General features: G+C 41.2%; 1 protein-coding gene across 5 annotated transcripts; it reads left to right on the top strand.

Annotated features, from left to right (window-relative positions):
• Positions 1–1,952: 1,952 nt before the first annotated feature.
• LOC103709716 (uncharacterized) lies at positions 1,953–13,966 on the top strand. 5 transcript variants are annotated; one of them, XM_008795217.6, is made up of 6 exons: positions 1,953–2,264; positions 2,346–2,731; positions 2,842–3,603; positions 5,529–6,680; positions 10,821–12,127; positions 12,212–13,966. In XM_008795217.6, the coding sequence occupies exons 2-6, from the start codon at positions 2,551–2,553 to the stop codon at positions 13,766–13,768; spliced, it is 4,959 nt and encodes a 1,652-aa protein (XP_008793439.4). In that variant the 5' UTR covers positions 1,953–2,264; positions 2,346–2,550; the 3' UTR covers positions 13,769–13,966. The 5 variants fall into 5 exon arrangements, with proteins under 5 accessions (XP_008793439.4, XP_017698885.4, XP_017698886.4 ...); XM_017843396.5 differs by having other exon boundaries at positions 5,532–6,680; positions 10,821–13,966; XM_017843397.5 differs by having other exon boundaries at positions 10,824–13,966.
• The last annotated feature ends 584 nt before the right edge of the window (positions 13,967–14,550 follow it).

Raw genomic sequence — 14,550 nt, 5'->3', positions numbered from 1 at the left:
TGTTAGAAGCCTGCGGCGGGGCAGCAGTAAAGACCGCGGTCATTCCCTTATTTCATTTGAAACTAGGACAATTAAAGATCCACTTTGATGGATCATGAAGGGTTGGTTATAGCTGCAGGTACGATCTCTCTCCATGCATTATCCTTACTGGCTGATGAACTCGTCGGTGCTTGGTATTGAGAGCAATATTTGGTCAGAGTGCAACTCAACAACAATGGTGGCATGGATTAAAAGGTCTCCTACTTCATCATCTCACCTCTTCATTTTGGAATATCAAAGTGCCTATCAGCTGCTTATTCTCCTCCTCCCGTGCCAGACGGTCATCAAATTTCATTGTCGGCCATGGTTCTCCTCCAAATCCTTTACTCTTTTCTTCCTTTTTCCCCTCAACCTCAGTCATATACATGCATGTGCAAAGAGCACTATTATAGTTTGCAATTCACTGCAATAGCAAATATACCAAGACACAATTGTACCGAGTTCTATATTTCCCAAAAGCTCCAAAAAAATATATCTATTAACAAATTTTTTTTCAAATAGCGACATGGAGCAATTCGACATCCTAAACACATTTGCACCCACAAAGCAATAGCAGCAAAGCAAGCTCACCAAGTCATTCTTAAATTGATCCAACCTTTTGTCCTATTGCAATAGCACGGTTATTTTTTTTAAAAAAAAAGACTGCACTGTTGTGCTAACATTAGGGCTGTTAACGAGCCAAGCCGAGCCCGAGCCTGGAAGAGCTCGGCTCGGCTCGTTTCACAGAAGCTCGGGCTCGGGATCGGGCTCGGTAACGAGCTCTATATTAGGCTCGAGCTCGAACTTGCTTGGCAAAGCAAAGGCTCGGACTTGAGCTCGTAAAGCTCGTTTCAATTACGAGCTCCAGAACGAGCCCGAGCCCGGGCTCAATAACAGGCTATTTTTCTTTATATGGTCAGATTTTTATGAATTATGGTGCTGAAATAAGATCTTTCAGTGGGAGACTAGAGCTCGTGAGCTGCTCGGGCTCGAGCTCGGATGTAAACGAGCCTCATATTGGACTCGGGCTCGTTTAACTAACGAGCCGAGCCCGAGTCGGATTTTTACCAAACCGAGCCGAGCCTGAGCTCGGCTCATTAACAGCCATACCCAACATTTGCTTAATCTTCCTTTCCATGCAACAGAAAATTTAGGTTAGAGTAAAATCGTATTTCCAAGCCCTAGCCCGGTTGTTTTCTCCCGCCCCCGGGCATCGCTTCCTCCACCCTTTTCCCTCTCCCTTTCCCTTAACCCACGTAGCATGCCGTCAATCAAGGTATCTCCAGCGGTCCCCATCAGACTTGTTAACTAGACAAAGAATATGTCATTTCCCTTTAAATTTTCTCACATAAATATTTGGTTTTCCGACACTATTTACTTTTTAATCCCATTATTAAATTTATAAGAAATTACCTATATATAAATAAAATATCAAAAGATGCTTAAATTAACTACGAGGGTTCCAGCGCACCGGACTTGCCAGCCCCGTCCCCATCCCACGCGGCACCGTGCCGCCTCGCAAGATCTCTCGCACGTGCCGGCCCCTGCCCCCGGGTCTCTCGCCCTGCGTGCATCCGATCGCCCGTTAGTGAAGTGGAAAGAATTCTGAAACGTTACAATTCTCTTAAAAACTGTCTCTGCACAGTCCCCAAACTGCCCTCTCTGTCCATCTCATTTTCGCACCGGCCCTCGGTACCAGGGTCGGAGAAAGTCTCCCGATCCCAGCCGGCAATGTTGAATCGGACGGATCTACATCGGAGAGTTCCCGGAATCCAAAGGTGAGAGATTGAAGGGAGGATTGGGGATACAGGTGTAATTCCAGGAAGGAGTTGGGGTACATAGGGAAAGGGAGGAGTCCGCATTAAGCCAGGAGGAGAAAGCGAGGGGTTGGAGGGGGAGGGATTGAAATAATGCTGGAGAAAGGATTTTAATTCAATAATAGAAATTCCAGCGGACGTGAGGGGAGATTGAACTCGAGTTTATGGCGCTGCCAAGGGGCATTGAATTCCAGGCTGGGCTCCCCTTTATCGGCTCACGTTTTCCGGTGTCGCCACGGTTCCGGTTCGGCGTCTTCCCTTCCACACAGCCGGGGAGAAAGATAGACGACGTCTCCGACGCCCTACGAGCGGCGCGCGATGGAGCGACTGTGAATGGCACGATCTCGCCTACGGCGACGTCTTCGTCTGATTCGACGAGCTCTTCTCGCCCTCTAGGGCTTCCTAACCCTCTTCCCTTCTCTCCGAGAGGTAGGAAAAACTGGTTCTTGGCTCCCATTTCTTCCTACACATGCTCTCCGATGTTGATTGGTTTTTTTTTCGGGGGTTTAGATCTGGTTTTGATCCACGGCACGGGAAGAAACCCTAGAAAATTCTCGTGGATGGCTGTTTCTTGAGGGGATTTGGATGTTGGAACCAAGGAAAAGCCTAGAAATTTAAGCAGGTAGCTCCGAGGAAGGCCTTCTACGAATTGGTGTCCGTAGTTCTTTTCCCGTGGTTTCTGGGGCATCGATGCCCTTTGTTGGTGGGGTATTTGATGCCTCCAGAACCAGTGCCTTGGGATCGCAAGGACTCGGTGTTCAAGGAGAGGAAGCACGAGACAGGGACTGGCTCCGACGCCCCAGGCAGCGGTTCCTCGTTCTCCACACCGCGGTGGAGGGAGCCCTTCCACGGGCCCCGTGACTTCTCCCGCGCTTCCCCTCGTCGGCCTCCATCAGGTACTTGCCCGAACCCGACTCGGATCTGAGAAGTCTAGGGCTCTACCCCTTCCTTTTTCCTGTCTTCCTGATGATTATTCTCTCTTTTGGCAAACTCTCTTCTTCTAAAGGTCACTACCGGCAGGGAGGTAGTTATCATCAGATTTACCCCGACGAGTCGGGCGCCCATGGGTGCACCCCTTCCCGGTCAGATAGATTTTGGTTGGAAGATGAGAGCTTTAGGCCTTCTTCGGGAAGATATGGCGTTGTCGGCGGCGGTGGCGGCGGACGGAGCGGCAGTGGAGGCAGCAGGGAGGGCCGGGGATCTTTCCGGCGGTTCCCTTATTGGGACTCCGTCGACTTCTCACGGCAGCAGCATCACGACCCTCATGTGACCGCTCAGAGGTCAGTCGCAGTTCCGATCCCGCCCGCATCTCAACCGCCCTTGAAAGATCCAAATGATAAGACCGGTGGCGGTGCGGAGGATGGCTCGGGCACAGGCCACAGATCCGAACAGGACCATTCGTTGGGTTCGATCTCGTGGAAGCCCCTTAAGTGGAGCCGTCCCGGTAGCCTTTCCTTCACGAAGGCTGGCAGATCTGAGTCGGAGGAGACCGGGCTCGAGGTGTCGGTGCCTCCTGGGAAAGAGAGTCCGATCAGATCTCCGGTGGCGTCCCCTGCACCCTCTGATGAAGGTGCTCCTAGGAAGAAGCCGCGTCTTGGGTGGGGCCAGGGCCTGGCAAAGTATGAGAAGCAGAAGGTGGAAGGATCTCTGGATCCCCCTGGGACTGCTGCCAAGGTGTCTGTCAATGACACTAGCCCGAAAGTTGTGGGTCTTGCTGGATGCCCTTCTCCCGCAACTCCAGGATCATTCACCTGCAGTTCATCACCAGGTAAGATAAGGTTTTCTTTCTTTCTTTCTTTCTTTTTATAAGTTTTTTTTTTTGATATGTTAGTTTGATCTGTAGTTTGTTAATAGGTTTTTGGAGTTTCTACTGCATGCTTGCTAAAAAACATTGTATCGATTTTGCTTAAAATCAATGTTTCATTTTATATATCTATGCCATCGGTCTTGATTTTCTGAATGTATTATTTGTTGAATTGTGCCCTCAATTTGAAACTTGGCTTTTTTCGAAATGGTTAATATTCGGCACAAATCTCTTGATCTTGGTATACTTTCCTCATTGGCTTTTCATCTTGTACCTGTGGCTGAAAAAGGATTAGCATTATATTTCTTCTACTTTCCTGTTGCCCATTTCCAAAAGTTAGATGTGATTCTTGTGAGTCCATTATTATTTCCCTTTGGTTGGTCCAGTGGCAGGATTGTTCCTCTACCATTGGGGTTACTTTGGTAGATATACCCATTTCGATGGGCTTGTGCTTAATTTGGCTGCTACTCTTTTAGTATGTCGGACTTGGCTGTTCTGGAGGCAGGTGGAAATTTGTAATATAACTTTTAGTTGAAGAAAAAATTATGCTTAGAAATTTTTAGGCCAATTCATCGATATATCTATCATATGTTTTTAGAAAATTTCCAATTCCAGGTTTCTTTATTTTGGTTGGTGTTGGTGGGCATTGCCAGCGTGCCCAAGTTTCTGTTGCTTGCAAACAATTGGAACAAGTTAACTATCCTTTTTGAACTTATTTTGCTTGCAACTTTCACACTTGGAATTTAGTTACATATGTATAATGAGGGTTAACTATGGCCTTCTTTTTGGTGTTTGTGTTGTGCTTTTTTTAAATTATTTATTAGCATATACAAGGCCTTTAACCTGCGGTACCAGAGCCACTTTAGTCAGCTCAGGACCCAAAGGTAATTCAGGTGAAATTGATGGACAATTTTAGTTGGGTGGTTAATTTATCCAATTTTGTTACTGTGTGGCTATCAATATTTCCTAAAATAGTGTCTTGCTGATTCAGTTAGTATTTTCAGTTTGTTGCTTTGAAAAGCCAAAATGCTTTTGACAAGCCATGCAGCAATTTGGGCATATCTTGTACTCATCATTTGGAAGAAATGAAACCAAAAAGACAACAAGAGTTGTAGTTCTCGCATATGATGAAAGGCTAAAGCAAGTGAAAGTTATAATCAAGTTTGATTTCATGATTGTATAATGTCACAGATTTTCTGGTGGAATGTTGTGGCATTAAACCCAATAGTCAATCTTTGTATGCCGACACTTGTCCTTCATTTGATTAGCATCTGCTTAGGTTATCTGCTGTCAGAGCATCTTGTCTGTTATTGTTACAAAATTCTGCTTTGAACTTGTTTTTCAACTCCATTTTTGTTGCATTTTCAACTGATGGTAAATTTGTTAGATGTCCATCACCACTTTCCATATATCAGAAACAGTGAAAGTGAAGAAATTGGCTGTGAACAACTTTTTTTCTGCATTCATGAGTATCTTAAAGGCTGAATGTTGTTTGTTCAATAAATGCCTTTTTTCGGGTATGATATGTTTCTGCTTTCATTTGAGCACTCTCTCCATGTTTCTGCTTTCATTTGAGCACTCTCCATGTTTCTGTTTTCATGTGAGCTGATATATCTGTTGTGTGATATGTTTATCATGTCATTGATGTTTATCTTTTTTTTGGTAAAGATGTTTATCTAACTTTAAGAAGCTTTTATGCAAATAAGATTTTACGAGTCATATGATGGTGGGGATAAGGTTGGTTGATCTTCACCTTCCACCTGTTCTTCTCTGGCTTCTTTGGAATGTTAATTTAAATTGATTGTTTGCTAACTTAGTTGGAGCATTTAAATACTTAATTCTCAATGGTGATTGGTAATCTAACCTTTTCCATTATTGGTATTTTGCAGCAGGCATAGAGGAGAAGCCTTGCATCAAGGCAGTGAATGGTGAGAATGATACAAGTCATTGCAGTGATTCGTCCGAGGAATTCTCTATTAGGTTAGGTTACATGAAGGGTAATCCTATTAACATCCTGAATACTCTGCTTGCTGATTTATTGCAACCTGAGGATGCCAGTTCTGGGGATTCCACTTTCTCAAGAGAAACTGCTATGAACAAGTTGCTGTTATTAAAATCGGGTGTTTCTAAGGAATTGGAGAAAACTGAATATGAACTCGATTTGTTTGAAAACAAACTCAAGTCCATGGATAGTGATGCTGAAAATGATCCTTATCAAAGTTCTTTTACAATACCAGCTAATAGTGCACCAGAACCTTGCATAGAGTCATCTGATGTTGCATCAAAAGATTCTAATCCTTCGAAATATCATGAGTTTTCTTCTTCTGCATGTACAGGGAATCCTGCCCTATATACCAATTCCTTGAATGACAATAATACTGAAATTAAAGATGGGGATGTGGATAACCCGCAAGCAGCTTCATCTAGATTTAACAATTTAGCATGCTCCAGTAGGGGAGTTCATGATCACAACAATGAAAAATTGGCTGGATGCTTTGAGATTTTTGAGAAGGTCAGGTTCAAGGTCCCAGAAATCCGACATTTTATCTTATCTGATGCGGAAAGACCTACAGCTGTATGTGATCATGGAGATGGGAATTGTGTAGAGGCAGCAAGTAGTAGCGAGAATGGTAACTCTGAAGCAAGTTTACATGGCAAGACAGACTGTAATTTAATAAGTTTAATTATGGCTTCTAATTGGGATGCTGCAAAAAAAGCTTCACAAGTATTTCATAAGGCATTGCCTACTGATCCACCTCAGTTTGATGTTTGGGAATTAGGTAAACTTTTGTCACCGAGTAAAAATGATCTCCGAGTCAAAGAAAAGCTTGCTATTCACAAGGGCTTGCTGAAATTCAAAGAGCGAGTTCTTGCTCTCAAGTTCAGGGCACTCCACCATTTATGGAAGGAGGATCTACGGTTGCTTTCTATAAGAAAGCATCGTACAAAGTCAAGCAAGCGTTTTGAATTAAGTAGCCGAGCATCACAGGGTGGTTCTCAAAAGCAACGTTGTTCTTTCCGGTCAAGGTTTGCACTGCCTGGTTAGTCTTTGATTTGACCTCATGTATTTTTAGATATTGAGCCCTTTTCATAAATAAAGTTTTTGATGCCATGTAGCATATTTTCTAGAATGGGAGTTTTTTTAAATCACTAATCATAGCCTAAAATAGTAAGAATATTACAGTATGGTAGGTGAAGTGCTTCTGCACTTATATAATACAATCCAAGCAATGGCATGAGGATAATGTCACTTCCTTATTTGCAATGGCATCCTTGCAATAATATGCCATTCTTCTTTATTTAAAATGTTTGAAATTGCTTGATGACTGATTCTTTCATCTGTTTTCACTTGAGCAAGATTTTGAGTTTGTGATATGCACATTGTTGTTCGTTATTTCAGGGCACTACTATTATATATTTTTTAATTTTTCCTACCTTGTAAATATATTTATTTTAGGTCCCCAATTGTCATTGTCCAATAGACACTCTTGTTTTAGCATCGGGTGAGACATGAGGTAGCTCTTTAGCAAAGAGTGTTTAATCCATTAAAATTGCTTGAGTGGAATGTTTTAATTTTTATTTTCCTTGTCAGTAAAATTTTGATGGTTAAGGATTCTCTATGAGTACGGTTATTATCTTCTAACTCATAAACTGCTGGAATGTTCAGTTGGTCACTTCACTTCCTAAAGTGATAGAGCGTGGTTGCCAAATTTTACGGTTATTATTAGATGGAAGACCTATATATAATAATTGTTGTGAAAAGGGTGAAATTTTATGTTCCACATGGAATGTTAAGTATGTTGAAGGTCATATGGGGGGAAATAATAGGCTGTTTTTTGGAACATCTAAAATTTGATAGGTCTGAAATGATAAATCTCTGTGTTGGACGTGGAAGCAACAATTTGTTGGATGTTTATAACCTTCTATTGTTTCTGAAATTTGTGTAGCACCCATAGGGCTGCAGTTTAGCAAGTCCAAGTAGTTCATGAACAGTTTAAGTTTTTGTTGCTTGGTATTGCTTACTTCAAAAACAGACATTCAGCCAATTTGATATCGGTTAAAAAGGTTCTTCATGTGTTCTGTTTTGTAGGGTCTCTTGGCATTCTTATGCTCAATCAAATGATAAAGTTTGTCATTGTTGATTGTAATTTTGTTGATCTTGATATCCATCCACAATAACATCTCTTTTGAGAATTTAAACAATTGTACTCAAGGAAGACAGGATGGTATCTGTTTTAATATACCAAGTTAATATTGGACTAGAGAGGCAAATCTACTGCAAAACAAAATGAACTGGGAAAGACATTTGATCGCCAAAAGTAATCAGAAAATGCAGCTCAAGACCTGACTTCAAGCAACAAAATATGATTGCAGATAAACCAAGTTTTAGGGTCAAGCCTCCCTTCAATCCACCATCTGATTTAGTTTGATGTTTGATATTCAGTGAGTATAATTAGACAAATGGTGCTTGCTCTGATGATAGTTCTAGCTTCTGGCAACTAATGATTACTACTGATAGGAAGGCATCTATTGTAATTTAGGCACTGATTGCTCGATACATGTGTAGTTTTTGGCAATAATGAACAGTGTATCATGTATTGCAGCTGGTAAGATGGTGAAGGCATGCGCGGTCTGATATAATTAAGCTGGTTAATAACTCTAAATGAAAATTATCAGAAGTGAAGGTGATGTAACAGTCGGTATATGATTTGTTGCACCATTATATTTTGATTGAATGTGTTCCATGGCACACCTCTGGGATTATATCTGTATTTGGTGCACCTTTGAGTTTCTTGTTTTTAGTGGGCATATGTAGATTGGTAAGCTTTGTTTTGTGTTTGTTTTCATGGATTGACTGCTCTTACATATGGCTGGTTAATGTGCACTTCTGAGATTATCTAGTATTAATTTAATAGCTTGAAATATATGTCAGACAGTAAATTAGAATAATGGTGTAACTGTAGAGAATAATGGTTTTCGTGAAATTGGATACTTAATGAGCATTGTGGGGTTACATGGAGAACATATTTGTGTACTTGAGGGTGGTATGAGTGCAAACAAGCTTTGGAGTTTTTAGCAATTTCCACCTGCTTGTGAGTCTCAAGGGAAAGAAGTCTGAAGTATGCTTATTAGTGTTTCAGGAAGTGGTGCCAATTCATAAGAAGGATGCAATTATAAATGTAACTCTTAACATTTATTGTTATAGCACAAGGACTTTTTGAGTAGGAAAGTTCCCACAGATAAGGCTTAGAACTAATATTATTATACAAAAATGATGAGTAACTGATCGAGAGGACATGCTTTTGGTTAGCAAGGACCAGCAAAGAAGAATGTGACTTAAGCTTCTGTACATGGCAGATTGAATGGGGGAATATATTAAAAAATTGTCCCAATCTCAAGTGCCTGAGATGCAGCTTTGCTTTGTAGACCAATGTCTTGCACCAAGGTTTATGTTTGAGCACCTGGGTATTTTGCCAATCATTTGATTAGCCGTATTCTCCTTCTATATATGTTTATAATTTCAAGGAACATATTCATACGTTGTGCTAGAGAGTCTTTTATATCATTAATTGCTACATTATGGACCCAGAATCTGATCATATATTAACTACACCTGTAATATTTTTCGTTATAACTTTTCAATTTGCTTATGGTGCCAGCAGAAATTTCTGTGAAGTCCATCCAAAAAATTTGCTTTCACATTTCCAGTGTCATGAATTATTAGTTTGCTAGTCCATACTGTGTTGCAAGGGTTTGTAACAGTTGCCAATAAATCAAGTTTCGGAAGGGAAATACCAGAAGGGCAATATTTCACATTCAAGTGTATCATTTTGTATCTACTGATAAATTCAAAAAAATCTACTTAGTATCTCCATGGCTCTTTTTTTCTTTTAGTTTGTGCCCTCCGATTTTGACAATAGTGCTAGGTGTTGCTGGGATGACTTGCAATCATGCTTTCAAAGTTGAGAATTTGTCAAGTGATTAGATCCAAGGGTGTTATTTTATTGTTCTTGCTTCAAAGTAATGATTTTGGCATTTCTTCAGAATTTCTCTTGATATTTTTCTAGGTGGATGTGTGGATTCCATATGTTTGTTGCTGATGAGTTGATGGTTGACAGATGGGAAAGTACTAGTCTACATATTGTTTACGTTATTGCCTTGTCGTGTGGGGTTCACTTATGTGGGTTGGGGAACAACTACTTGATGGTAAAATTACTCGCAAGGAAATTTTAAGTTCTAGCTGCTTGCACAAAATACACTTTTGTGCACTCTTCTGCATATTTTGTTTTCATTGTTTGTAAATAATTTTCCATATAGTTAATAATTTTTTTTAGCTAAAAAATTGTTAATTAGTGGGTCTGCAGCCCATTTCAGCAGTTGTGTTTGAAATGAGGTTGGCAAAATTTTCTCTGCAATGCACTTTTTAGATCTCTGTAAAGATGGATAAGTGAAAAGTTGTGTTTTCATTGTTATGTTGTACATTCATGTGCCATAGTTATTTGGTAAAACCATCTTGAGAATAATGATGACCATGTTCAATAGGATGTTCTTAATGTTATTGTAATTGCAAAGTTCGTCATCTTCAAACTTGCCTTAGGGATAAGGTGATTGGCTGAAACTTCAGACCTTGTTGTAGACTAAATCACCTACAAATCAGACCACTATATGTAGCTGAAGCGATGTTTAAGCTAGCGCTGCAAATGAATATTATATTCCTTAGATGTGATAAGTTTTAAGTTTAAGGTAATATAGAGCACTGTCAGCAGATAATGATCAGCCTCTAGGAATATTGAGACAGTATTTAGTGCTGGAACCCCATATCTTGATTGAGGGCTTGTGGTTGGTGGTTTTCTTGTCCTCTCATAGATGAGTGTGTTTATACATTTGCTTAGATTTTCATGTTAATGCCTATGATATACATTGTTCATTATTCATGGCCACTATTTTTTTAATAAGTTTTCATTTTGTAATAGCATTTATTGGTGTTTCTTTGATTGTTATGATCTTATCTATTTTGAATTGCTGTAGTGTTTGCATACATCTTCTAGACGCCATCTCCATATGATTTAACCGACTGTCGAGATTGTTGTTATGAGTTATCTTTTATTTTGTCAAATTCTGCATCACTTTGTTGTTTTATTCTTTTTTGTCATCTGAAAGTTTTATCTTCCCCCTTGCAGCAGGTAATTTAACTCTAGTTCCTACCACAGAAATAGTAGAGTTTACAAGCAAGTTGCTGTCAGATTCCCAAATCAAGCTCTACAGGAATAACTTGAAGATGCCAGCTCTAATTTTTGATGAGAAGGAGAGGAAACAGACAAAGTTTATCACAAGTAATAGACTGATAGAAGACCCAATCTCTTTTGAGAAGGAACGAGCAATGATAAACCCATGGACGCAAGAAGAAAAGGAAGTCTTCATGGAGATGCTTGCCACATTTGGTAAAGATTTTACGAAGATTTCTTCTTTTCTTAGCCACAAAACGACAGCAGACTGCATTGAGTTTTATTACAAGAACCATAAGTCTGAAAGTTTCAAAGAAGTAAAGAAACGGTTGGATCTTAAAAAGCAGTGGCAGTGCTTGCCTACCAGCAATTATCTTGTAACATCAGGAAAGAAGTGGAATCGTGGAATAAATGCTGCTTCACTAGATATGCTTGGGGCAGCATCGATGGTAGCAGCACACAGCAGTGGTAATGCAAAGAGCCAACAAAGGTATGCTGGAAGGTCCATTCATGGAACCTATAATGGCCTGAAAGTGCCTTGCGGGAATTATAGGTCATTGGAAACGGTAAGCAGTGTTGAAATACCAGGGCATGAGAGAGAAACTGTAGCTGCTGATGTTTTAGCGGGCATGTGTGGCGCTCTATCCTCTGAAGCAATGAGCTCTTGTGTTACTAGTTCTATCGACCCTGTCGAGAAGATGAGCTTCATGGCAGTGGAGCGACCCTTGACACTAGAAGTTACCCAAATTTTTGATGAGGGCACTTGTTCAAATGAAGGCTGTGGTGACTTGGACTCGTTTGATTGGACTGATGAGGAGAAGTCCATGTTTATCCGAGCTTTGAGCATGTATGGCAAAGATTTTGCAAGGATCTCACGGCGTGTAGGGACAAGATCAAGGGAGCAATGCAAGATCTTCTTTAGTAAAGCTAGAAAATGTCTTGGCCTAGATGTGATCCACCAAGGAATTAGCAATGGGGGAATGCCAATGGGTGATGCCAATGGAGGAAGGGGTGATGCCGATGATGCTTGTGCTGCTGAGATGGATTCTGCAATTTGCAGTACGCAGTCTTGTTCTAAAATGGATGCAGATGTGTGCCAGTCTGTGGCCAAGATTAACAGTGAAGGGTGGGTTAATGCTGCCATGACTCCCCTGCAGGCTGAAACTGATAGAACAAGCGAGCAGGGTGTCGTGGGAGGAATAAATCTGGAGGAAGAGGGGAAGGTTGATAAGCATGTGTCTGTTCTTCCTGAGAATAAGCTGGTAAGTGAAGGGGACAATCCTCAGTCTGTTTTTACTTTGAAGAAAAATGCTGATGCTGCAATAAGATCTAATGAATCTGTACAGCTTCATGAAGCTGTAGAGTGTGTTCATGCAGCAATGAAGATTGGGGGAAGTATGGTCTCTCCAGTTGAACCTGCCTTTACAGCATGTATGGAAGTCGAGTCCAAAGCTCACATTGATGATGTGGTCCAGCAAAAAGGTAATGGCGGAAAATTTTCTGCAGATGTGATGAAAAAGGAAGTAGATGTGCCATTGCTGGTGCCTGAGACTGGGTCATGTAATAAACAGCAGATGGATATAGACTTAATTAATGGTGGCAAAATTTGCTCTGCAAGCAATTCTAAGGTTGATCTAAATTCTCTGCTCCCAGGAAAGAAAGTTGATGATTGCCCCAGGTCCACATTTGCCCCCGATTGCCAGCATCAGATACACCTGGATCTGCTCCGGTGTCTGCAGAAAATACCTCAGGGCATCTCATTGAAGCAGGAGAATCCCGACTCTTTACTGTTGAACTCAGTGTTGCCTGATCCATCTTCTATTTGTTTTGAGGGCCCTCATCTTGTAGCTTCCCAGGCTATGAATTTTGAGGAGCATGGGAACAAGCAGCATCTGAATCCAGCAGCCAGAGATCTTTACCAGCAGTATATGATAAGAAATCCATTTCTGCATCTGGTTGACCAGCCCTTGCATGTTCTCAGAGGCTATCAGCTGCAGGTCAAAAATCAGGAGGTGAAGAGAGAAGCGGATCCTCTGATTGGTGAAAAACCAGTTTTAATAGAAAGCCATCCCAAGAAAAATGGGGTTTCCCAATCAAATCAGTTCTTTACTTCAGAGATGCATGGGGACCATTGCTATCGTTCCAGCCTTTCACGTTCGAGGCCAGGGGTACTGTTTCCCCTGAGGAGTGAGGCCCAACCAGAAGCTCAGTTAAGACATTGCTCCCAGAATGCTTGCTCTGAGCCTGAAGAGCAAACGCACCAAGCTAGTGATGTCAAACTGTTTGGGCAAATTATCTGTCATCCGTCATCCTCACAAAAATCAAATTCTTCCCCGCATGAATGCAATAGTAAGCCCTCCTCACCGAGAATTAATAGGTCTTCAACTGGGAAACCATCTAATGCTGTAAAAGCTGGCATGCCTTTTGCTTCCACACCTGGAAATAGTGGTCATGTGGGTCTGGAGGAGCTGCCTGTAAGAAGTTATGGCTTCTGTGACGGGAATAGACTACAGAGTGGATTCTCATCCTTGCCAGAATCTGCTGTCATGTTGGCGAAGTATCATGGATCACTGGCTGGAATGTCATTTTACACTGCCAAAGATAGTGTTCCTAGCAGCAACGGGATTTTAGCACAGCAGTCTTACATGCAGCACTTGGCATCAGATGGAAAGCGGCTTGAAAGCTTCTGTGAGCTGCAGAAGAGGAACGGGATTGAAATGGTTTCAGGGTTCCAGCAGCAAGGGAGGGTTGCAAGGTTAGGAGCAAACATGGTGGGGGGAGGAATACTTGGCAGTGGAGGGGTGTCAGACCCTGTGGCGGCCTTAAAAATGCATTATGCTGCAAGGGCCAATGTCCTTAGCGGTGAAATGGAGTCATGGAGAGGAGATATAGGAGGGAGATAGCAGAGACTTATTTGAATAGGAAAAGAGTGGTCGGTGATTGCTGGCAGTAGAAAGGGTGGTCGGATAAATGTTGGGGTGGGATAGAGGGCGTGGTTTTGACGCCCTACTGTATCATATTTAGTTTTTGTAACTTGAATGAAATCAAACACAGGAGGGGGAGTGAATGGCTTTCCCGTCCATATTGTTTTGTCTGTGAAATAGTTGCTTTCTGGCTTCTGTTCTTCTTTCGTCCTCCCTCTGGGTGCCCAAGATTTTAAATCTGATGGGCCTTTCCTATTTTCCTTTATTTCTTTTTCATCTCAATATACACAGCCGATTGGACTCATACCTGTTGTATTGCTGATTTAGCAGCTTTTTTTTTTTTACATTTTTAAACTATGTTAAGAGAATTATCAGTGCATCTAACTATATTGGTAATTATTTCTTTACATCCAAGGGTTTAACAGGCTTCATCATTGTTTAGTTGTGATTGTAGTGAGACTAAAAATTCATTTTCATTGAGAAGTATAGGACGAAAAAAGAAAAGCTTCCTGTTGATCCATAGGCATGTTGTCATGCCTGTTAGCTTATCTGTTAGGTGTCTATAATGTGGATCTATGTACATGATTGTAAGAGGATGTACGTTATATTTGGTGGTGACATAAAATCAAGCATTACATATTCTATTTTTAGAGTTCACTTACGATGCTTATGGCAATTGTTTTTGTCAACAGCATTTTATCTATTTATTTTGGGTACATCCTTGTATGTTTTTTATGGTGTCTATTGATATCGTTTCGTGA

This window comes from Phoenix dactylifera, chromosome 8 (genome assembly GCF_051530095.1).
Source record: "Phoenix dactylifera cultivar Ajwa chromosome 8, Ajwa_hap1_PhDact_Kaust_v1.1, whole genome shotgun sequence".
NCBI classification, from domain to species: domain Eukaryota; kingdom Viridiplantae; phylum Streptophyta; class Magnoliopsida; order Arecales; family Arecaceae; genus Phoenix; species Phoenix dactylifera.
Note: the sequence above shows the minus strand (reverse complement) of the source record. Positions and strands in the feature narration are given on the sequence as shown.

Coding starts and splice junctions, on each gene's coding strand:
- LOC103709716 (XM_008795204.6), top strand. CDS start 2,551: ATGCCTCCAGAACCAGTGCCTTGGGATCGCAAGGACTCGGTGTTCAAG. Junction 2,732..2,841: donor CCCTCGTCGGCCTCCATCAG/GTACTTGCCCGA, acceptor CTTCTTCTAAAG/GTCACTACCGGCAGGGAGGT. Junction 3,604..5,528: donor CACCTGCAGTTCATCACCAG/GTAAGATAAGGT, acceptor GGTATTTTGCAG/CAGGCATAGAGGAGAAGCCT.